This window comes from Crotalus tigris, unplaced genomic scaffold (genome assembly GCF_016545835.1).
Source record: "Crotalus tigris isolate CLP2741 ecotype Arizona unplaced genomic scaffold, ASM1654583v1 scf7180000017947.1575755, whole genome shotgun sequence".
Taxonomy (NCBI): domain Eukaryota; kingdom Metazoa; phylum Chordata; class Lepidosauria; order Squamata; family Viperidae; genus Crotalus; species Crotalus tigris.
Window position 1 is genome coordinate 610,716 of NW_024096739.1, and position 24,309 is coordinate 635,024.

Genomic DNA, 24,309 nt, shown 5'->3' on the forward strand with positions numbered 1-24,309 from the left:
CTGTCGTAATACAGAAATATGTCTCATGAGGAGACACATGGTGGATCCGGTGGTGTTTCCGTGGTAGGATAACATGCCAGTCCTGCAGAAAAATTACCCAGCGAGGAAGACCAAAGTAGGTATGAGACCACTTGTGAATTTGGTTGGTCAAGGTTGCAAATACAGACAGGGCAAAGATGTAGCACTCCCAAGGACATGTTTGGTGTAATGCTTCTAAAAATAAGAGAATACAGAATTTATTGTACTCTCACTGAACAGCAGCTAAACTGTGTGTTACAATACAACTGCATAGTAAGTTCACTCTAATAAAGAACATTTGCATCAGAAGTAACACCGTACTCCAATTTGTATAACAGACATACAGAACTGCCTACTTTATTCGCTGTTTACCCTTGCGCTTTTATTTACTCCATATAATGAAAAGCTTCATTAACCTTTTTTGGGAAATGTGTATAGAATTAAATCTATTGTCTTCAGAAGCCTGCTCACTACTCTTTAGAAGACTGTGTCTAGCTTCCTCGTGGATCTGTGGGACTCCCACTTACCTGATGATAAAGAAGCTAATTTGTAGGCCATGTTTGCCAGCGGAGCTATCGTCAACATGCAGTTATCGCCATTGGTTTCTATGAAGTCATGCCTGGTAATTGCTGTTGGATCAATGTGATGTTCTCTGAAAGGTCTGATAAATGCCTGAAAGTAGTAAAAAGCAGAAAGATGAAACTATAGTTTTTAGTTCAGATGAGGCCTTAGCACCCACAGATTTTACTGATCTACTTATGTATATACCTAAATAGATAACTGCAGGGGAGTGTCCAAAAAAAAGATCAAAATGAGAGGGGCCGTTAAAGCCCTCACTCTTTGTATGTGGCATCAATGGGACATCAGAACTGCCAATTTGGCCCCAGCAGTAGATGTACCTGATTTGTGGATCAGAGAAGAGCCATCATCCTGTCCTATCAGGATTTTGACCCTATGCAAATAATATATACTAAAAAGTTATCTAAAGCAACATAGGAAATCAAAAGCAGCACTGAGATTTGAATGTATCAAATGATTATATATTAACTATCACTTTACTGCAAGTACTATATTAGCCCAAGTCTAACCTCTTTACCTCCTCAGTATGAGTACCATGTAAGCAAATAAATGTAATATTAAAAGCTAGACATAAAGCATATCCTACAGACAGCTCTTTGTTTTTTCTTATTCATCCATCTAGAATGTTTAATTCAATACTGTATATATATGGACTTTAATATATTGCACCAAGGTTATTAAAATTGGAATGGGGGGAATGATCTGCAAATAAGGCACTGGCATTAGAATTAAGAATAAAGTATATAATAACATAAACTAGTATGGGAAATACTCCAAAAATGTAATCTGGAACTATTTTGAAGTCATAAACTATAGACAAGCTAAACACTTTAATAAACAACACTTAAATAAGATGTTTCAATATTAACTAGCATAGCTTAAATTCACAAAATGTGCTGAGATAAAATATGATTTCTTAGTTTGTGACTTAGCATGTTATGCAAAGTCAAACAAAGTGGTTTTGTTATGCCAATTCAATTGTTACTTATTTACTAAATTAGCTATGCTAACCAGGGCTGAATGTTCTGTGAAAACAGCCAAAAAGTGATAATTTATCTTTGTCTTATTTTAAAATACCTAAAAGCAACCTGTTTTATTAATGATGAATTGGTTCACATATCACAATGAAACATTAATGAAGGGTTAGTGAATGGTGCTGGAGGCTACCACACTTTCTTTTCTTCCCTTTGTGCTTGCATTTCCATCCTTGACTTACAAGGTTTGCTGTGACATTCGAATAAGAGGTTAGTTATAAATCATCATTAATCTCTAAGACTATGGTTTATTTAACTTTGATTAACTCAATAAGATGTAATTATCTAGTTTCACTATAACATGCTATGTCATAAACTGTAGTTTATGGCAATTATAGTTTAGCACAATTTATCTAATCTAAGACATATTAAGGTTTAGCACAGTATGTGAACCCCAGTAGAGATTTTTCATCAACTATTATCTATCTTAAGTATACTGAACTCATAAGCTCTAGATCAGGGGTGTCAAACTGCCGGCCTGTGGGCTGGATGCATCATAGCGAAATCACGCCCACCCCATTGCCGGCAATGGCAAAAAAGTCACAATATGTCGTGACATGTCAATGTGACATTGCGAGTTTGACACCCCTACTCTAGATAACAGCTTAACAGCTCACTCAAATTATATAGAATTCAAAACACATATTACACACACACTAGAGAAAAAAAAGTCAGACCTTTCCAACTATTGGCAGATCTACAGATCCCCATGTATCTGCTCCCCAGTGCACTAAACCAGATACAAAGTCAGCAGTAATGACTCCTGCAACTTTAAGAGACAAGGGGAAGGAGGGATAGAAAAGTGAAGTATTAGACATTTGGAGCAATACAAAGATAGTGATTTTTAAAGAATATCAATAAAACAGAGGTACTGTTTTGACAGATACTTAACAGCCAGTAATGGTGATGCTTTTCCAAAATAAACCATTCAAACATGTGGCAGCACCTGGTCAACTTTATAGAGTAATGTACAGGCTTAGAAGCAAAGCAAGAGTGGGCCTAATTAGTACTTGTAGGGGAGCCCACCAAGGATTATCAGGGTAATAGGCTAGACTGGAAAGCTAAAACAATATCCTAGACCTAGAAAATGACAATGGCAAGGCCCTTCCATATTGTCAGGAAACTTACAGGTCTACATGGTCCCAACAATCAAGCTCAAATCAAAGAAGACCTTAATTTTGATCACCACAAACCGTGGGCCTTTTCAAAGTCCAAACCCAGTCAATTAAAATAATGCAGTCTATTTTGTGTACAATATACAAGTAAGCTTTTGGAAGATGTTATTTCCCAACTTCATAACCCACAAGCATTCATAAGTATAAATAAGCATTTCCAAAATGCAACACACCTACATGCTTATTTTTCATAGCCCTTACAGTACACTATACATAAAAGTCTCCTCTGAGCTGGGATCTGGTGACTTCAAAGTCATATTGTCATTTTGGGGACAACAACACTGAAGCGATCTCCCACTGCCTTTTTCTGGGATATTTATTAATTTTATTTTATTCAGGTTCTAGGATATATTTTGAGTTGGTTCATACTTTCTTCACAGACAATGATGAATAACTGGTTTGAGCTTGTTAGGAGTGACAGACTTCTGCCAACAATGCAACACTTAAAACAAGATTCATTAAATCAATGGCTAAATAATTTATGTCTGATTAAAACACGTGTTTTGTTGAGAAAGCTTATTGTGCAGGAAATAAGACATTGACTATTGGGAGGTACAGAAATGTGATTTTAACTGAATCTGGTCACCCATTATCCAAACAGGGTGATTAACAACTGCTAGGTTTATTCCAAGGAGGTTGATCTTAAAAACTTTTAAAAGCATTTATCGGGCCTTTACTGTGTATACATACAATATAATAGAGTCTCTTACCAATGAAAGCTTGAAATTACCTTCAAAAACAAAGCAGCACTATGTTCATTTTTGAACTATGCAGCAGTGTTTCACAATCTTGGCAACCTGAAGAAGAGTGGACTTCAATTTCCAGAATTCTCCAGCAACCATTAACAGTCTCTATAATCAGAGGGCTGGAGCTCATGTGTTCCCCCAAGCAGCTAATAAAAATGAGCCTCTATACTCGGTGATCCAGCCCAAATATTCGCATAGTAATGCAACTCTTTGCTTTAAGAGCACAATTTGTCAGATTTTGATCAGAGAATAGTCAAAGGGCTTAAGCAGATCCCTTAAATTAAAAAGCCCTAGCATTAAAAAAAAAAAAAAAAGGAAGGGTCACAAAATAAAGGTTAATTACAATGTGGAAAGGAATCTTTCTCTTGTTTCAGCTGGTGTAAGATACCAGGCTGCCCTTTTATCATTTTTTGGGGAGGCCAAGTTATAGATAATCATTGCTCAAAAGCTATAAGTAGCCATCAACCATCTTCTTATTGTAGTATTGTTTTATTATTAAAAGTTTGAAAACTAAATAGAACCTCTGAGATTGGTCAACAAACACATTACTATTAAAATAAAATACTCTAGTCCAGGGGTGTCCAATCTTGGTAACTTTAAGACTTGTGGACTTCAATTGCCCATGCTGGCTGGAAATTCTGGGAGCTGAAGTCCACAAGTCTTAAAGTTGCCAAAATTGGACACCCCTGAACTAATCATTATGAAACTTACTCTTCCTAGAAGTACCACTCATCCCAAAAAGGAAGCTGGTGTTAGTGGAAAGTTCCTTGTAGGCTGACAGATCCATAGCAATCGGTAGATTTTCAAATTCCATTACTCAGAGAATATATAATTTCATGCCTTCGCATAATTAATTATCCATTTAGCTTAGCCCTAATACAGTAGTTATGAAGGAAGATTTTAGATTTTTTTTTCATTTTCAGAAATGAAAAAATCCAAACATGGTTTTTGAATATAGTTTTCTCTTCCATTTAGGCTACAAAAGAAAGATGATTATCCCCCATTTAGCAAAACTTTAGATCAGGAAAAGAGGCAAGGAGATAAGAGCTTACTTGCAACTATGTATAGCATTTTCTTTAGCCATCTGCAGAAATGAATAACACAAGTTGAACTGTTTTCTTATAAAGCCCAGCAGGCATGGTTAACTCCCCCCTCCCATTTAAGGGGGCCATTGCATCTAAAGCAGACCTTGTGAACCAAACTTTTACAGGCCCTCTGATCCCCATCAAAACAAAGGAATGCACAAATACAAGTATACACAAAATAATTTCCTTGCAGAATCATATCAGACAAGTAAGATGTCTGAATACTTTTTTCCTCAATCTAAAATGATTCTGAAGGACAAAGCACATAATTGTTTTGAGTGCATTGACTAAAAGTAAAAAAACGAACTGTAAACATGGGCTCCAAAACCAGGATTGGGATTCATGGGAAAGAGCTAAACGTGCTTGAAAAAGAAGACATATGACATTGGTTGCAAATATGGTTTTATCAGAGCAGATGTTTTCCCTGCCTGTAATACTGAATGCTTCTTTTATTGTTAGGATTAGATTTATGGTTTCATGTGTTACTATTTGTCAATGCCTTGCATGTAGATGGGTGATGTAAAAATGGAAAGAGATTACAAAAGGGGCGTTGTCTTACCTGAACGCCTCTTCTCAGAAAGGAGATGGAGAATCCACCAATGGGTTAGCTCTGTCTTCCTGCCCATTAGTCAGCCAAACTTGCCATGCCTGTCCTGGGCTAAAATGGGCAGGAAGACAGAGCTAACCCATTGGTGGATTCTCCATCTCCTGTGCTGGAGAATCTGGGAATCCACTCTAATAAGCTTTCTGCAGGGCAATACAGGTAACTACGAAAGCCTGCAATCAGATATTAGCAAACTTAAACAGCAATCAACAGACCCAGGATGCCAGAATGCAATTATGACACAATTTGGCAGGGTCAGAGCCATACTCTCACCAATTAGTTCTGAGAACTACACCTGAAGTACAAGACTCTAGATTCCTGTTGTCTGCTAACACCGGTGGAAATGTTTAAGTGCTAAGTTAGAAAACATTACAGACGTATGTCAAAGCTACCGTCAATCTCTGAAGGGAGACAGGAAAATAAAACTGGGGATCACCCAAGCTATAGTCCAATTTATTTTGGCAGCACTTGGCTGGAAAAAGTTGCACCCAAACTGGGAAGAGACAGATGACATATTCAGCTTATAGAACTGGAGATGGTAACAGCTATGTTATCAGCCAGTAGCTATGTCAGGAATGAGACCACCACGCTCATAAAAGCTTAACAGGGGACAAAGTTACAGGAAGATGCCTTGTTCTAAACAAGGCATCTCCTCCTTTCTAAATCCTCTTCCAGATTAAGCCTCTGCTTTAGTCAAGCCTGCTTGGAACGTGTTGCAACATCATGGGTCTCTAAAAACAGAAGCTCTACGCCAGGGGTAGGCAACCTCAGCTCTTTTATGACTCATAGACTTCAACTCCCAGAATTCCTGAGCCAGCATAGCCAAGCATCTGAATTTTGATCACATGATCATGGGAATGCTGGAGAAAAGTCATAACTGAAAAATGGTCTTAAGTCACTTTTTTCAGTGGTGTTATAACTTTGAATGGTCGCTAAACAAATGTTGTAAGTCAAGGGCTACTTATATCAACTCTATAACTTTTTACAATAGAAAATCCCATCTAGCAAGATTTCTAGAACAGTTATCACCAGCTTTCACCCTTACCTCCATCATTCTTCTACTGCATAGGTCCTCTGCCAAAATTCCTGACAGACTCTCATTTATGCTGGAAAAAGAATATGAATGGGAGGCAGTTTCTCCCATGGATGCTTTCCCTCTCCAAGAATCTGTGTTTCCTAGCTGCCCCTATTCTTGCATGATGAGTCAAAAAGAAAGAGAGACGCGGCCAAGAAACATGCCAAGATGAGTCCTAAATGGGAGTCACAGCCCTATTTGGAAACAAATATTCCCCAAACCCTTACTGTATGAAACAAAGTAAGTCAGAATTTAAGATACAACTTTGTACTGATAATGAATTTGTGTTCTAAGGTTTTGATGAACAGGATGGATTATAGAAAGAAGAGTGATATGATGTAACTTTTAGAGAGAAGTTAAAATATATTTGTACTTATAACTGCATCACCGTTTGATTGGGTGGTAGCAGTGCCTCAGATAGAAGGCCCATATAGAGAGTGGTAAAGACAGTTGAGAAGATGATAGAAAGTCCACTTCCCATTATTCAGGATGCTGCTTTTAAGCGCTATGTGCTTAGAGCTCAAAGGATTGTTAAAGACCCCATACATCCATTTCACAGTCTGTTTCTGTTACTCCCCTCTGGGAGGAGGTTTCAAAGTATTTCTAGCAGGACTGTCCGATTCTGTAACATTTTTGTCCCCTCTGCCAGGGCTTTTCAATTGGTGATACGCGAACCACCGGTGGTACTTTGGCACCTGGCAGGTGGTACGCAACCATTCTAGAGAAGTAGCGGGGGGGGGCAGAGAAATGAGCTGGAGTGGCGGCAGTGCCACACAAGTCTGAGGGAGAGACAGCTGAAGCTGCAGGGCTATCGGGGGCTTGGCAGAAGTCCCAGGATCAGCGCCGGGCTCCAGTTGATCGGCGCTTCCAGAAGCTGGAAGTGCCCTGAAGAGAAGAGAGGGGGGAGAGAGGAGCGGATATAAAAGGAAGTTTTGGCGGAAAAGGGCCAGTGCGGGGATGCCCCTGCCCCGTGGGCACGCGAAGAGTAGGCAGCAAGTGCCCAGCATCCCTGCTGACTACTGAGAAAGAAGGAGAAGTGCTTCCTTTTCCCCCAGGATGCCAGAGCTCACCACCTTCTCTGTGCGGGCCAGAAATGGTGGGGGGGGCTCGCTGGCTCCAGGGCTCCCCGTAGATCTAAGGCTGAGCATGTTCCAGCTTTGATAGCCCCCACCAGTAGATCAGCGCCATGCCTGCTTGCTGACCTAGGCTTGCAGCCACCAGGCTTCCCTTTCACCGAGACCGCCACTGCCTGCGTTGGATAGCTACAGCTGGCGGCAGCATGGCCACTGGCAGTGCTGGCAATCTCTCCCCCTCCTGTCATCCCTTCCTGAGCACAGAGGAAGGAAGGAAGGAAGGAAGGAAGGAAGGAAGGAAGGAAGGAAGGAAGGAAGGAAGGAAGGAAGGAAGGAAGGAAGGAAGGAAGGAAGGAAGGAGCTGGGAAAGGGACTGCCTTCTGAGCGCTTCTCAGGTTTATTATTTAAGCTGCCAGAGGCTCTGGGTAGGACACTTTTTACTTTTCTATAATAGTATAAACTAGCTATTTCTACAACAACAAATGAATCTAACCAGTAAACCCCAAAATCTTGCCCCCCCTTTTTTTTCAGCTTTTCAACCTTTTCACAGATTGTACCACTTTTAGGACATGACAATATTCGAGTACCACCAGTGCTTAGCAACTTATCAAAAACTTGATGAAATATGCTTTATTTATTTATTTTCATTATTTTGTCATGTTTATGCACTGTATATTGAAGGTGGTGACCCTTTTGAGACCTGTATGCAACAAAATCTCATTTTAATGTATGCTGATTAGTGTTCATTTAAAGTGACAATAAAGTTCTATTCCTATTCCCATTCCTATTCTATTCTACTGTGTAGAACAGAGGTCCCCAACCTTTTGGGCACCAGGGACTGATTATGTGGAGAGAGGTTTTTCTGCAGACCGGAGGGGGCATCGTTTTGTGTGCTGCTTGCACCCTGCACAGTGGGCCTTGCTTGTTTGCGCGGACCAATTGCTGGCATGCCGCGGCCAAGTACTGGTCCACGGACTGGGGGTTGGGGACCCCTGGTGTAGAATATCGGAAACCACTTCTTTTATATCTTTTTTCTTTTCTATTTTTCTTCAACTTTTGATTTTTCTTGCACTTTTTTATAAGCATGAAAGATTTCATCCCATTGCCTTCAAGAGTTGCTAGGAAATTGTCTGACACTATATCAATCTATAAAAATTGATTCTATGGTTCTTATTTGTACTAAGCATTAGATTCAACACAACAACTAAAATATACGCTCCATTTGAATTGAAAGACTGTGTAGTGCAAGAAGACTTTAATTATATATTTTCTCAAAATCAATGAAGTATTGAAAATGAATGTAGATATAACATTTTGTTATAAGAACCTGAAGAGAGCACCTTATCCATTGAACTATGGTTTCTCTGAAGTATTTACAATTTATTCTTGTACAAGGAAGAAAATAAAATTCTGCCATTACAAAGTCTACCACTGTATGAAGTGACATGAGTAACAGCCCATCTCAGGAGCTTAGGTAGATGCATATTTACTACAGCTTCATTTCAATATAACCTTTGAAATGCAAGTGGTGGCTTCTTTGAAATTGTTAATTTTTGCCATTTTATTGCAACAATGGTAGATGAGGATAATTTTTCTTCATTTTAAATCTGGCTAACTCTAGCTAACAAATTCTTTCAGTTTTTCCATTAATATATCTATTCCCTCCAAGGAATTTTCAACTACTAAAATCAAATTTCTTCAAATGCTCTGAAGTTATATCTCCTTTTTCACTTTCACCCAGTAATTTTTTCATCTTGCCTTAACATTTCTAGTAAGAACTTTCAAAGCAAAAATGAACGGTGTAAAAGTGGACAATCCTGTCTTGTTACTTTTTGTATTTCATAAGGTTTACTCAATTCACCATTAACCATTTTTTGTCCTCTTTGTGAGATATATTATCTCTTCCATTTGAAGAAATAGACGCAGGGCTTTTCAACCAGTGATACGGGTACCACCTGTGGTACATTGGCACCTGGCAGGTGGTATGCAATCATCCTAGAAAAGTGATAGCGGGGGAGGGGAATGAGCTGAACCGTTGGCCACACTGCACAAGCCTGAGCGAGAGACGGCTGGAGCTGCAGGGCTGAGCGGAAGCGCCAGGATCAGTGCTGCTTTCCAGCAGATCGGCGCTTCTTCGGGACTGTCAGGGCTCAGTGGAAGTGCCAGGATCAACGCCAGACTCCAGCTGGAGCTCGGCGCTGATCCTGGTGCTTCTGCTGAGCCCAGAAGAAGCGTCGATCAGCTGGAATGTTGCAACATCTCCAGGGTCTTGTGATTTACATTCAGATGCTTGGCAACCGATTCATATTTATGACGGTCACAGTGTTGCAGGGTCATGTGAAGTGACCAAAACCTGCTGCAACCACCCAGCAGACGGGGGGGGGGGAAATAAAAAACAAACACCCCCCACCCCACCCCCGCTGCCAATCCTCAACAGAAACGCTCACAACAATGAAAGCCTTGGACAGGAGGAAAAGCGCTGCCGTGTGGGCAGGCAGGTGTCTTGCTCAGCTGTGGCTTTGGGGGCACTTTTTTCAGTGCCATTGTAACTTTGAACAGTCACTAAGCGAACTGTTGTAAGTCGAGGACTACCTATACTTTATCACTTTTTTCCTTTTTTTTTGTCATCAAGTTTTTGACACCTTGCTAGGCGACTGGTGGAACTCGGATATTACCATATCCTAAAAGTGATACAATGGGTGAAAAGGTTGAAAAGCCCTGAAATAGAGAACTAAAACGTTAGCAAAACTATGAGAATGGAATATCAAAATGAACGGATGCAAAAGGCTGATTTTCAAACTGAGAAAAAAGCAAAATATCTGTGTTCATGTCTAATGTGACCTTTATGCTATTTCAGAACGCTCGTAGCATGAGATTTATTAAATTGGGAAATTTTGCAACTAACATTGATAGATTTTTTTTTTGTAATAAAGAAGAATCTAGAATGTCTCTATTTTGAACAATATCAGATTTGAAAACTGATGCATCTTTTAAATAATGGCAAAAAGATTTATCCAGTTTTGTACAGCAGGGTAAGAACCCAAGGGTTAAATATAAAACTCTCAAAATGCAAAAGAAAGGGAAGGGTTAGGACAACCTAATCTTAAACTGTGCTTTGCAGCTATTATTTGGTTTGGATGAAGCAATGGGTTCTGTTGAGAAATAACAAGACTGTTTGAACTGGAAATCATAACTTGAGGTTTGGAATGGCATGGGTTTAATGATATGACAAAGTTACAAGTTAATGTCAATTTTTAAAAATCACTATGTGGGAGTGCTATATTGAGAATATGGAAATATAAATCCAGGTTGTGTCTGAAGATACTTTTACTGATTTCAACACAAGAAGCATTTTATAGAAGAAAGACAGCAGACAGAGAAATGGTTAATACAGGTAGTCCTCGACTTACAACAGTTCATTTAGTGATAGTTCAAATTTACAACGGCACTGAAAAAAGTGACTTATGATCGTTTTTCACACTTATGACCACTGTGGCAACCCCGCGGTTATGTGATCAAGAACCTTGGCAACTGGCATGTATTTATGATGGTTGCAGTGCCCCAGGGTCACGTGATTATCCTTTGTGCCCTTCTGACAAGCAAAGTCAATGGGGAAGCCGGATTCACTTAACAACCATGTTACTAACTTAACAATGCAGTGATTTACTTAACAACTGTGGCACAAAATGGGGCAAAGTTCACTTAACAAATGTTTTACTTAGCAACAAAAATTTTGGGCTGAATTATGGTTGTAAGTCGAGGACTATCTGCAAGTACAAATGATGAATATATAACAGCAAAATGTATAAATGTTAAGATTTGAAACAGAACAGGTTAAAGATAACATGACAAAATGGACTGCTAAATTTGATATATAATATAAAGATACATGCTTGAGGCCGAATGCAGATAACACTTATTAAATTCAAACTGTGTCATAATTTAAGAGAAAAAAATCTGTAAAATAATACATCATTGGTAAATGATACCAGGAAAATTATCAAAAACAAATTAAAATATTTCAAACCAGTGCTAGAAACATGAAAAGCATGAAGAGACATTGTATCATGCATGGTGGACTTGTGAGAAAGCTAAGAAATTCTGGGTATGAATTCATATAATGATTCAAAGGATTATAAGGACTAAAATTCCTCTGAAATGAGACTTATAGACAATGAATTTGAAAAGATTCGTAGTATGGTATCTGCACAAAGATTATTTTATGTATAACAATGGAAAAATAATGAAATTCCCACGATGCAGGAATGAATTTTGAAAATGTTGCCAAAATGGCAAACTGATCTGTTTGTTCAGAGAACAAATAACACCAACTTTTTTGAAAAAGTGGTAGGTTATATGGACTTTTTGCTGAAAGAAGAAAAAAAAAATGAATTGATAACTAAAGAGACGAAAAGAGTTGGAAAATTCCTAAAAAGGAAAAGCGACAATAAGAATATAATTATCTGTTGAAAGGAAGCTCAGATATAATCTTTACATTTCTTAAAGTTGCTCTTTTTCTTTTTCCTTGTTTTTTTTTCTCCTTTTGATTATTATTATATGAAACATTTCAATAAATATATATTTAAAACCGGTTAATTTTTCTTTCTTGCTTTCCACATTTCACTAGCAGCTATTTATATTTTTAAAAGTATGCATGTTTATTTTAGCAATCATTTGTACTTCTGAGCAATTAAGTAATTTGTAAATCCTTTAACACAGCAACCTTTCTGGTTCTGTGGACTAGTAGTGGCACAGTGGGGGAGGGGGGGAGGTAGAGGGGAAGGTTTTGCATGGTCGCCCACCACTTGTGTGGTCTGGTTCCCAATCGGTCATGGCCTGCTAGCAGGCTGCAGGCCGGGGATTGGGGACCCCTGCTTTAATATGTGAGTTCCAAAAACTCATCTCAACAAAAATCCTCTTTTTTATTTATGTTTGAGCTAGACAGAATAGGATAATCTAAAGAACCACTTTAAGCCAGACAAGACCAGATACCAAATGCTGTTGATCGGTGACTTGATTTGAGATGAATGGACTGCATGCACACAAGCAAATGATTCAGCATAGAGCTGATGCAGCATTTCTCTGAAAGTAATAATCCATCTTGGAATGACAACATCATATAATCAATAGTTTGATCAGAAAGAACCGAAATAAGGTAATGATAAACCAGGTTTGTAGGGCAAGCGTTCAGATACAGACGTTTTATATTTCAACATAAAGTAAGATTTTTTTTCCTATTTCTTTGTTCAACTTATTCAACTCTAAGATATACAAATAGTTTAAATAAAGTTAAATAGTTAAAATAAAGTTAAATAACAATCAGATCACAGAAGACTAGACTTTCTTAAACTTGCATATCCTTCTCAAAGCTAATCTTGGCTTTGGCAAATTATAACTAGGAAGAAGCTTCAGGTCAACTTTAAAGCAAACTACATCATCTTTGTTCTTTCATAAGAATTGTGTTGCTTCTATAATACAAAACTCTTATTCGGAGCAAATCTAGATCTCCTTGCCTAGGTCTACAGAACAACCCATTGTCTTCACCTTAGTTTCAAATTAAAGAGAAAGGGTGGGACACCTTTCATTGCCCTCAAAAGAAAAAAAAATAATCACTCTGAGTAACAAATAGACTTGAGATCCCAACTTACATACAAACATTTATGAGTGGCTACCAATGATTATAAGGTATTTACAAAATTTAGTACATTACTCTGAAACTATTATTGAAGGGTGTGGAAGAAATACCATGTATTAGATCAGTGGTTTTCAACCTGTGGGTCGGGACCCCATTTGGGGTCGAACGACCATTTCACGGGGGTCGCCAAACAAGGCTGTCTGCCATTTTTCCCCCTTTTCTTTGGCCACGCCCCTGGCACCCAGTGATGTATAAGTAGTTGGGGGTCACCACAACATGGGGAACTGTATTATGGGGTCGCGGCATTAGAAAGGTTGAGAACCACTGTATTAGATCAACAAACCTTCAACTTCCATTTTTCATTTCTTTATGTAGGGTGACTTAGCTTTAATGTGTCATTTCTCCTAGAGATACTCTGGGGGCAAAATCCATGTACTGGATCATACTGCTTTTACTTTATGTTTTCAAATATCATGCCTTTTCTAATTAGGGCACTTTTGATTAATGTTTTATCCATTTTTAACCTGCTGCTTATGTCAAGAGAAAGGATACAACAATTCAGAATATAAATTGGTAAAAGAATCACATAGAGATAAGCATCAAAATTACTCTCAAAGTAGAGCAACCTACATAAAAACTAATGCGTACTTACATATACCAACAATAATTGAGAAGGCATGCTCCAGTCTCAGGCAAAAGAGAAGTTTGTAGAAGTTGAAAGACATCAAGGAGAAACATAAGATGACACTAATCCATTCCTGCAGCCTTTTCCCTGTTTTTTAAAAAAAAAAAGGTAAGTTAAAGCAGGGTGCTTTTTGCTTTATTCGTATTAAAATAGTGACATATTAACCAACACATAATATGAAAGTCTTGAAAAAGCAGATACAGGTAGTCCTAAATATAAGACCATAATGGAATCTGTCCATTATGGTTGCAAGTCAGTTGCTAAGGGAAGCAAGTCCACAATCACTTTGCTTAGTGACTCTCTCCCCTTCTCTCGTTGTGGCTAAGGGACCCAGTAGGGTGGGAAACAGGCCCAAGGCCAGTGGAGACCCAGTGAAGGGGGGGACTGGGGAGGTAGGACAGGTTGGGGGCTGCTACAGCTTCCCTGAGATTGGTCGTAATGACCACAGGACACTGCAGTGTCTGCAACTTTGAAACTGGTTCATAAGTAGCTTTGGGCGAAATCTGTCTTAAAGTCTATTGGTTGCTAAATGACCAGTCATAAATCAAAGACTACCTGTACACAACTTCTCTTGCTGACCTAAAATATTTCCTGCTGACTGCTTAAATAGGGATTTAAGCCTAATTTCTGGTAGAAGGAGCTGGCAGGCACTTTTTCATGGAGGTGTCTGCCATTAAGAGTTGTAGATAGTAGATAGTATTTTATTTCTGAAAAAAATATTTTGAATTTATTTATTTTGAATTTATATGAACATTTTATTGTTTCCGTATTTGAAATATTATACTGGCACATTATGTTTTACTTGAATAATTAAAAATACCATTTTTTTAAAAGTTGGATTAATGAAATGGAGGAATGATCTCACCACTTACATCAGTCTGGCTTCTGTGTGATCAAAATATTTTATCAAGCACTCCCATAATTCTGAATTCTCCTTGCATAGCAGCAGGGAAACTATAAAAAGACACAACAGCTCCAGCAAGCATAAATGCTAACCTTATCCCAGGGAGGGGTACACATAGTTCTTCTGCCTACATCCTGCAGTATGCTGACTGTGTTGTCTCAGATGGAAAAAGGAAGTTCAAAAGTAGTGAGTTTGTGGAAGAAGGTTGTGGAACCCACATACGGTAGCTGTCTTATGTTGAACAAAACATAGATTACTAGCTTGACAATATGTTTTTTAACATATATGTGAATTATTATTATTCTAATTCAGCATTAATGACATCAAAGTTAACATTTTGCGGAGAAGCAATCGCACCCTAATCAGAACAGCTAAATGTTAAAGTCCACAAGGAACAATTAAGATGTTCAAAACATCAGGGCACTTACATTTTACCTCCCAAAGGAAACTATGCTCAATCTCCTTGTGAAAGTAACCCTGCCATTTCAAGTCAAACACTAGTTCTGTACATATTAAGCAAACATTCATTTAACTATGACTTATTGAATAAATCAACAGGGCTTGCATAACACGCTAAGTCATAAATCATGATTTAAAATGAAGAATTATGGGAGTGCTTGATAAAATATTTTGCCATGGATGAGACTTTTCAAACTTTTAGAAAAAACACAGTTCAGGATTACATTATATTCTGTTTTAGTGGTTCAGATATCACATGTCATGGATATGCCAAAGCTGAAAAAATACCAGGTCAAGCAAGAAGGCTTATACTAGCCCTCTTTTGTAAATAAAAATTGAAATGCAAAGTATTAACACTTCAGGTTTAAGGATTTACGCTCTTCTCATAAACAACTCCAACTCATATATAAATTATTCAAATAGATGCATTTAAGCATCAACTATTGGGGTAGCTGGATATGATCTGTTATCAGTTGTTTATTGCTTTGGCCTTCAGATCAAAGAGGTCAATAAGCAAGCCTTAAGTCCCAGCCACAGATAAAAGAACATTCTGACTTATATTAATACTTGTAAACTAAGTTACTGCAGTAATTAATGACCATCCAGAAAATTTTGCTGAAAGAAGCAACAGTAGTTTGTAGCTACAAAAAGTTGCAACTCCCTTGCCTTGAAGGATTTAGCTCATTGGCAGTTTGTCAATTATCCTGTAATGAAAGAGACTTTTTCTCACTGACACAATATGAAAAAATGATTATACTTGCTATTCTAACAGCATTACTGCCATGTCCCTACACAAAAAATGTTTTTGAATGTGTACCTAAAACTTCTTTTCATCCTGACAAATTAAAAATCAAGACCACTTTTCATCAATTTGAGCGACATGGAGCCAATGGAACCTAATTAGATTAATGCATTCAGGACTTCTGAGTAAGAAATGGCAAATTAGAGATCTCCGAAGGAACAGAGATTACACTGTGGCCAGATAGACCAGCGATGAGCCTCGTGTAATATAACCATTATTAGAAGCAAAAGGAAGGAATATAAAGTTGATTTTTTTCCATTTTACGACTTTTTAATTCCTTTATTTGGGACAGAGTTGGGACGACTGAATGGAGCTGAGCATTTACTGGCTGGGTGCCCTTCCTGACACCTACACAGAGTTCGCAGCAGATATTTTCTCATTGCGCCCTGATAGAGAAACATCTGCCGCTGCCTAGAATTGAACTCTCAACCTTCCAAGTGGGAGGCGAGCGCCTTCACCTCAAGGCCACATACTACTCTGAAAAGCTGACTTATCATTTGATCAGGATTAAAGTAAGATATATCTTTATAAAATTCTGGGAATCCTTCAGACTTTTTGCCGCCACGTGCATAAAAGTATTAATGATTCATAGATTAGCGAATGGATACAGGATTGTTTCTGGGTCAAATTGATCCACATATGTAACCTGTGATGCAATGTAATGCCAAACATTAAGCAAGATTATACAGGTTGCAAAGACAATAGATACAATTAAAACAATTCTGAGAGCAGAGGTAGGGGACAAAGAGAACTTAGAAAACCTATTTATTTATTTAAATATCTTTTATTATTTTTATACAAATGACTCAAAGCAGCAAGCATATCTAATACTCTTCCTTCCATTTTCCCCACAATAACAGCCCTGTGAGGTAGCATGGGCTGAGAAAGAGTAACTGGCCCAAGGACACCCAGCTGGCTTAATGTCTTAGGGTGGGACTAGAACTCATGCTCTGATTTCTAGCCTGGTACCTTAATCACTGGACCAAACTGGCTCTCTTAACTTAAACTGACTGCTTAGAAAAATATCAATTATAGGCCCAACACCGCCCACAGAAAATCCTGACCTTGCGGGCACTTTCCTGCAGAAATGACAAATTAAATAGCATTTTGGGGTAATTAGAAATTCCAAATTAAATTGCTAACCTATTACAATGCTTTTACATTACTTATGATGTGATCATAATTTGAAAGTTGTATGGATCTTCTAAAAGGATCCTGTTAAGATTAAGAAACAGTACAAAAGTGAGCAGTTATATTGATCAGGGAGCTAGAACAGTGTTTCTTGACCTTAATAATTCTATGATATGAGACCTACAATTTCCAGAATTTTCCAGCCAACTGGAGAAGAATGATCTAGAATAAGTTTTGTATGTGGAAAGATTACATTTTGGATTCAGATATAAAAAAAAAATACTAATAAAGTGGGACATGACAAAGAAATACAGAATGATCTATACCGGTAGTATGGGGAAAGTAAGTCAATAGTTCCTCTTTGGAATTCTTGGTGCTCTCTGAGTTTGGTTGTTTCCTTGCAGACATTTCATTACCTAACTGTTAGGAGTATTATTTTCTTCACGATAATAAAAAAGCTAAAAAGAAAGTAAAAGATCAGGATACCTCCCCACCAGCAATCAACACCCAGATAAACAGGGATTATTAACCCAGACCAACAATTAAGCAGTAAACAATATCCCAGTCAGGGAATTACCAACTCAGACAAACAATCAAACAGTAAACAGTTTAATCAAGGAACTATCAAGAAGAAAACACTCCCACCAACACTGATAAGGCAAGCCACTGTATATAAACAGAGAGCAAATCCCACTCCTTTCTAGTACTGAAGATGTTACATAGTTGTGTAATGAAACATCTGCAAGAAAACAATCAAGAGCAGAGAAGCACCAAGGACCCCACAGTAGAACACTGAACTACAAATATTTTCTTCTGTTAGTACCAATACTTCTCTTTCACATTGTAATGTTAGAACTTGGGAATTGCCAATGAAGCCAATGGTAGCTTAAAGCAGGGGTGTCAAACTCGCGACATCATGTGATGTTGCACAACGTATCGGGCCGGTTTTGCCATTGCCGGCAATGGGGTAGGCGCGGCTTCAGTATGATGAAACCGGCCCACAGGCCGGCAGTTTGACACCCCTGGCTTAGAGCTATTAAAATGAAATATATTTCAAACCTCCCAAAATGTCCCACTGCCAATGATTCCTTCACACATCTGTCTTTGGATTTGCAAGAGGCCAAGCAATAATAAGAGATTTTAATATGGGGTTTACATGTGATCATTATTATGTGAAGCCTTAAGTAAGAGAACAAAAATTCTTTGTATAAAAACAAAAATGTTCCAATGGATATTTTTGACAAAGCAGTTTAGTGAATCTTCAATTAACTGTAAAATACGTTATCTTTTTCACCAGAGCGGTTTGTAGAGCAACCAAAAACACCAGAAATGCCACTATAGCTTCTCAATCTAGCACCTTATGCATCTGTTAGACTTCCACTTCCATTGTTAGACTTCCACTTCCAGTAATCTTTAATTACTGGGACAATGCTGGATTATGGAATTGAATTTTAAACTTTTTAAGAATGTCAAATTGACATGAAAGGCTATGTTAAGAGTTAAAATGTGATTCTGCTCCAAACATGTTTATTCCAAAGCAAACTTTATGACTGGAAAGCTCTGCAATATTTTATGACTAACATGTGGCCAATCCATCAAAGAGCTTCTGTGCTATTTCTGAACTGAATAAACTGCAAACAGGTTAGATTGTCTTACACACTGAAATTAAGTTCAAATTTGAAATATTGCTTCTCAGACGCTGAACATTTACCAGTTAAGACAAGCAACTGATAAACCACATTAAATCAAGCAGTTCAACTAATACTTTGCATATATAAGCCTCCTTCATTGGTGCCTAGAATGACTAGGGTGTTACCTTTCAAAGCAGCAAGAAAAGTAAGCCAAAAATCACACACACACACCTACGAAACTGTAGCTACAAGAGGAAACACATGCTATATCCTGAATGAAGGAGAGGACCAACATTTTTATAGTATTAGGTGTCAGGTCAAATGTCAAATGAAAAGACTTGAGGTCTAAGGGCCACATTTTACATATCACAGGACTTGTAGTACAAGATTCATAATCCTTGCTTGATTCCAATCCCATCCACCAATCTGATCTTTGTTTTCAGCTTTCTATTTTTAAGTCCTATGGGGAACAGTAAAGGCTATCTCTGAAATTTTCCAAATTTCTATATTACATGCCTGCCAAATCTTAATTATCTTAAAATGCTTATTCAAGCCCTTGGAAAGGATAAAAGGAAGAAATCAACCTTTGAATGGATCCAAGCACGATTTTGAACATGCATGTTTATTATTATTAGCTACTATTAGCCTACTATATATTATGCCACTTACTGATAACTCCCCCAAAGGTTAATTTTTGTGACCCAGTTATATAATCTGAACCAAGGACAACTCTCTGGACAACATCACCCCATAGATTTACCCTGCTTCTACTTTAGCCTTCTTTAAACAGGTCCTTAAAACCTGGCATATATCCCAAACATTTAGTTAGATTGGATGAATGGCTCCTTGTGGGAATGATGGATGATTGAGATGTTGGTTTTATTCTTTTTTGAGTGTTTACTATTTTTTTCTTTTATTATTATTATTATTATTATTATTATTATTAATAATAAAAAAGTTGGAAAGGACCTTGGAGGTCATCTAGTCCAACCCCCTGCTCAGGCAGGAAACCCTATACCATTTCGGACAAATGGCTGTCCAGTCTCTTCTTAAAAACTTCCAGTGTTGGAGCATTCACCGCTTCTGGAGGCAGGTTGTTCCACTGGTTACTTGTTCTAACTATCAGGAAGTTTCTCTTTAGCTCTAGGCTGCTTCTATCCTTGATTAGTTTCCATCTGTTGCTTCTTGTCCAGCCTTCAGGCGCTTTGGAAAATATTGTTGCTTTGTTTTTAATATTGTGTGCTACTTAGAGTTGCTGTGGAGTTGGATGACCTTACAAATGTGATAAATATATGCTTTCTAGAGTTTCTGTATCTCAATTTCAAGTATTGGTTTATGAAGACTGGCCCTATTGAGAATTATAGTTCAAAATATCTGGAGGATACTGACTCCAATTAATGATCATTCATTATTTATCATTTTTGTTAAGTCAAGGTGGTGTATATACCCCTTCCACCTAGTTTCCTCACATTGACTCTGTGAGGTGAATTGGGCTGAGAAAAATTGACTGGCCCAGAGTCATCCAGTTGATTTCATGCCGAAAGCATTACTAGAACCTAATTACAGCTGTGCAGTTTCTAGCCCAGCAAACTGGCTCTGTAACTGATAAGAAAAAGCATCCAGTCAGGCACAGTGATTATGGCTGGGTCAGATTATTTATCAGATTGCATATATAGTCCGCCTTAAGAGAGTAGAGAGTTATGAATGTTCAGATAAATAATACATTTTATTCATTTATTCATAAATTTTATAAAAGCCACTTTAGTAATCTATGAAAATGTTCAGATTCTATCACTTTGGAAAGTCTTTTAAAAAGGTAATCTGGTTGTTATATTCATAATATTTAAAATCAAGGATTTAAAAAAGATGAGAAGGCCATATTGACAAAAGAAAGCTGAACTGAAAATATTACTTTAGTCTGTACCCAGTGATGAATAGTTCCACTTAAAATATATACTAAAACAAATACAGTCAAAAAGCCTTTCTCCAATTTTAAGCCCTTTTTGAGCACATCCTCAATCTTTTTCTTTTATTTCATTCCCTCATCCAGAACTTCCACTGCCTTTTGTTTCAGTGAGGAAATGATTAAGATTGTTGTGCTGACAGAGAATTTTAAACCAATAATTTTTCAGAAGAAAGACTACCCACGTGCTCCTATTTTTCTCATGCTAAACTGATATCAAATATGTATAGTATACTTTACATAGCCCAGAAAAACTATATAAAAGAGCTGGTTTGGCCTAATGGTTAAAGATGCTGGTTTAAAACAAGAACTGGCATAATAGTTCAATGATTTTGAGCTATTTTCTCTCAACCTTAGAAAGAAGATACTGGCAAACCACTTTCAAAATTGTATCCATCTGTCCACATAATCCTCAGGAGTCAAAATAGTACTAAATAAAATCCCACAGTATACAGCACAGATTATAGTTATGCCACAATCATCAAGGAAATTTTTTTTGGGATGGGAGAAGGAAGAAAAATATATTTTATTTACTTAAGAAATTTTTTTTTCCCCTTCCATGCATGTCCGATATTTGCAGACGGCCTAGATAAGTCCCTGTGGTTTGCTTGGCAAAGTTTTTCGGAAGTGGTTTGCCATTGTTTTCTAGGTTTGAAAAAGATTAACCCAAGATCACCCAGCTGGCTTTATGCCTAAAGTGGGACTAGAGCTCACAATCTTCTGTTTCTAGCCTGATGCCTTAACTGCTCATCAAAAGAGAAATGATTTGAGTTACACAATTAGCCTTGAAAGGTACAGTGTACTATGCAAAGGCTTAAGCTGAATAAAAAAAATGCATAAAACTTGAATATAAATGCATAACATTTGAATAAAACGTGAATATAAATGGCATAACATTTGAATAAAATTTGCAGCTTTCTGCAGCCCACAAAAACTGTTTGAAATAAAGTTAATGTTCATTTTGCCAATGTGAGCATCTATCCCACAGTTTCTATTGCTTTAGATCTTAAAGTGAAAACTTCCTTAAAGAGAGTTTGACTCCCAGTCAGATCATTAAGGGTTTTTTTGACATCAGCATGAAGGCAGATTTCCACTTTGTGGTATGTTTTTGACTACTCCCTTGAAATTTCCCAGCAATTTCCATTCAAAGTAGTAATAGGGCCCAACCTACATAACATTCCACTTATTACATTCATAACGGGAAACCCAGGATGCATTAAGCATACCTCTAAATAGGAAAGTGAAGACCAACCAAGCTCCTCCAAGTATTTTGAGTTTTTTTAAATTTTATAAGAACCACTTTGTGTGCACATCCATTACGGACTACAAAAAAGAAATACTATCTGTACACCCTTAAACCAGTGCAATTCTGAAATACCTGAACAAACAGGTTAAAACAAGAAGACACAAACTCTAGATGACGCCCAGATTTATTTTATGTCCTATACTCTTATATGTCTCTTTTAAGCCTGGATTCAGTGCTTGGCCCAGGGCCGAAGCTTGCGGCTAAAGCAGCGTGAACCGAATTACAGAGACAACTCTCCAGATTTACTGAATCTGATCCGGAAACGTGGAAGGGCTCCTAACATCCGCCATCAGCTACTCAGCGCCACTTTTTAAAGCATGTGAACAAGCCAGACGGCTCATCCCACCGCTTTAAAAACTAACCCCACCCAACTTGCAGGTTCAGACGGGCCACCTAGAAGGCTCATTCCGACGACCTGCCCGGACACTGTGCTTCAAGGCGCCGCTCAAGTGCGCAATAATCCCGGGAGAGGCAGAGAAGGATGAGCGAGACGGACGAACCGGGCCACCTTCGTTACAGTCTCGCATCACAATCCAGGGCTCGCCGGGACAGGCGAGGGACCCTTTGAAAGTCTCCCCCGCCCCCAAGTCCCGCATCCCTCCTTACCGGGGGAATACAGTTCAGCCAGCTCCCGGGCTCCCGCGTGCTGGGCTCCCCACCGGGGACAGGAATCTTCCGTGGTGGCGGCGGCTGCTTTTGCTTCTCCTTCTTCCTGGGCAGTTGACGCAGCGGCCTCCGTCTCGGACGACGCCCTCGCCGACTCGCAGCCGGCTCCAGCCACCAGAAGCGGGGCGCACTCGGGCATAGTTCCGGCGCGGCCTCGCTCCCCTTCTTCGTCGGGAAGCTCTCGGGGAGCAGCCTCCTCCTGGAGCTCCGGCCCTGCCGCTCGCGCCCCAAGGCCAGGGGAGCCGCCTGCCGCCCGCCCGCAGGGCAGGGACGAGGGCGGCGGCGGCGAGAGCAACATCGCGATGCAAACCGCCCGCGGCCAGCCAGCCTGCACTCACCCCCCTCGCCGCCCCTCCGTCCAGCCGAACGAGGCGTCAGGCGAGTCACGCCCCTCCGGCAAGGAGCCGGCCAATCCGCGCGCGCTCGCTTCAGCCAATAGGGTTCCAGCCACTGGGGCGAACTCCCGAACCGTAGGCCATCGGTTCCGCCTCCCTGGTTCTTCCGCGACGCTAAGCGGGTTGCGTAGGACCAGGGCCCGGCCGTGGATTCCGCGTGGGTGGCTCGTGCTCGGCGGCGAGCGCGTTAGACCCTGGCGTGTGTGCTGGGCTTCAGAGCGAAGCCGTGCAAACACGGGATGGAAAATCTGAAGGCGTTGCCCGGGTAGCCAGCCCTGCTTTCGATTTCATTTTGCACGGAGGTGTAGAAAAAACTGCAAACGTTACTTTGGAGTGTGCCTTCTCTGGGGTTGAATGAAGTTTATTTTTATTTCTCTATTTAGTAGATGTCTGTGGCCGCCGATCTTAAGCGCCAACTGTGGGCGGCTCACAACAGCAGTAAAATCCACTACGGTAACTGTAAAATAATGAAATCATAAAACAAAAACCTGAGTGCGATTGCATTTCGTAAAATATAATAATTACGCATCGGTAATTTTTGTTTCTGTAAAAATGTCCTATTTGAACTTTCCTCCTTTACCTTTTTGAGCTCAAGGTTGTTTCAGTAATTTGCTCCCAATTCCATCCTTAACAACCCTGAGGGTGCAATGAGCCTCCAGCTGTTGAGTGATATTTAGAATTTAGACGGGATTTGAACTTGGGACACAAGGTACATTAGTTACAGCAGAAGGGGCTGCTTGTGATGATCAGGAGCCTCACTTGATTTTTGAAAAGATGGATAAAAGCAATCTGGCTTGAGTCGAGTTCAATTCCTGATGATCTCAGGATACATCCAGGAGTCATTTTAACAGTGGTAAGGAAATGCTGGTGTTTTCAATTCCTCAGCCCTGACATTTCCTGCTGGCCTCCAACCCAGTTCTAATCTTAACTGAAATCAGCCAAGATCAACCAAATGCTTTGAAATTAGACTGGGAAGAAAAAACAGAGTAATTATTTCTGGATTTATTTATTTATTCAATTTCTATAGCCAGCCAACTCAACCAAGGGACTCTGGGCAGCTACTACAGGTAGTCTTCAACTTACAACAATTTTTTAGTGACTGTTCGAAGTTACAATGGCACTGAAACAAGTGACTTATGACCATTTTTCACTTATGACTGTTGCAGCATCTCCATGGTCACATGATCAAAATTGAGATGTTTTGCAACTGACTCATATTTATGACTTTTGCAGTGTCCTGGGGTCATGTGACTACCTTTTCTGACCTTCCAACTAGCAAAGTCAATGGAGAAGCGTGATTCATTTTACAACTGTGTAACTTAATGACTGCTCTGATTCAATTA

The 24,309-nt window shown here is 39.0% G+C and overlaps 1 protein-coding gene across 2 annotated transcripts in view; it reads right to left on the minus strand.

Annotated features, from left to right (window-relative positions):
- LOC120308776 (ubiquitin-conjugating enzyme E2 variant 1) overlaps positions 1-23,054 on the minus strand; it is a 101,947-nt gene extending 78,893 nt beyond the window's left edge. The window contains exons 1-5 of one of the 2 annotated variants that reach the window (XM_039345257.1): positions 22,512-22,992; positions 13,677-13,796; positions 2,309-2,400; positions 546-690; positions 1-213 (exon numbers count right to left, since the gene is read on the minus strand). In XM_039345257.1, coding sequence (XP_039201191.1) covers positions 1-213; positions 546-690; positions 2,309-2,400; positions 13,677-13,796; positions 22,512-22,869 — 928 coding nt within the window. In that variant the 5' untranslated portion in view covers positions 22,870-22,992. Of the gene's footprint in view, positions 214-545; positions 691-2,308; positions 2,401-13,676; positions 13,797-22,511 lie in introns of both variants that reach the window. The other variant, XM_039345254.1, reaches the window with a different exon arrangement.
- Positions 23,055-24,309: the final 1,255 nt, after the last annotated feature.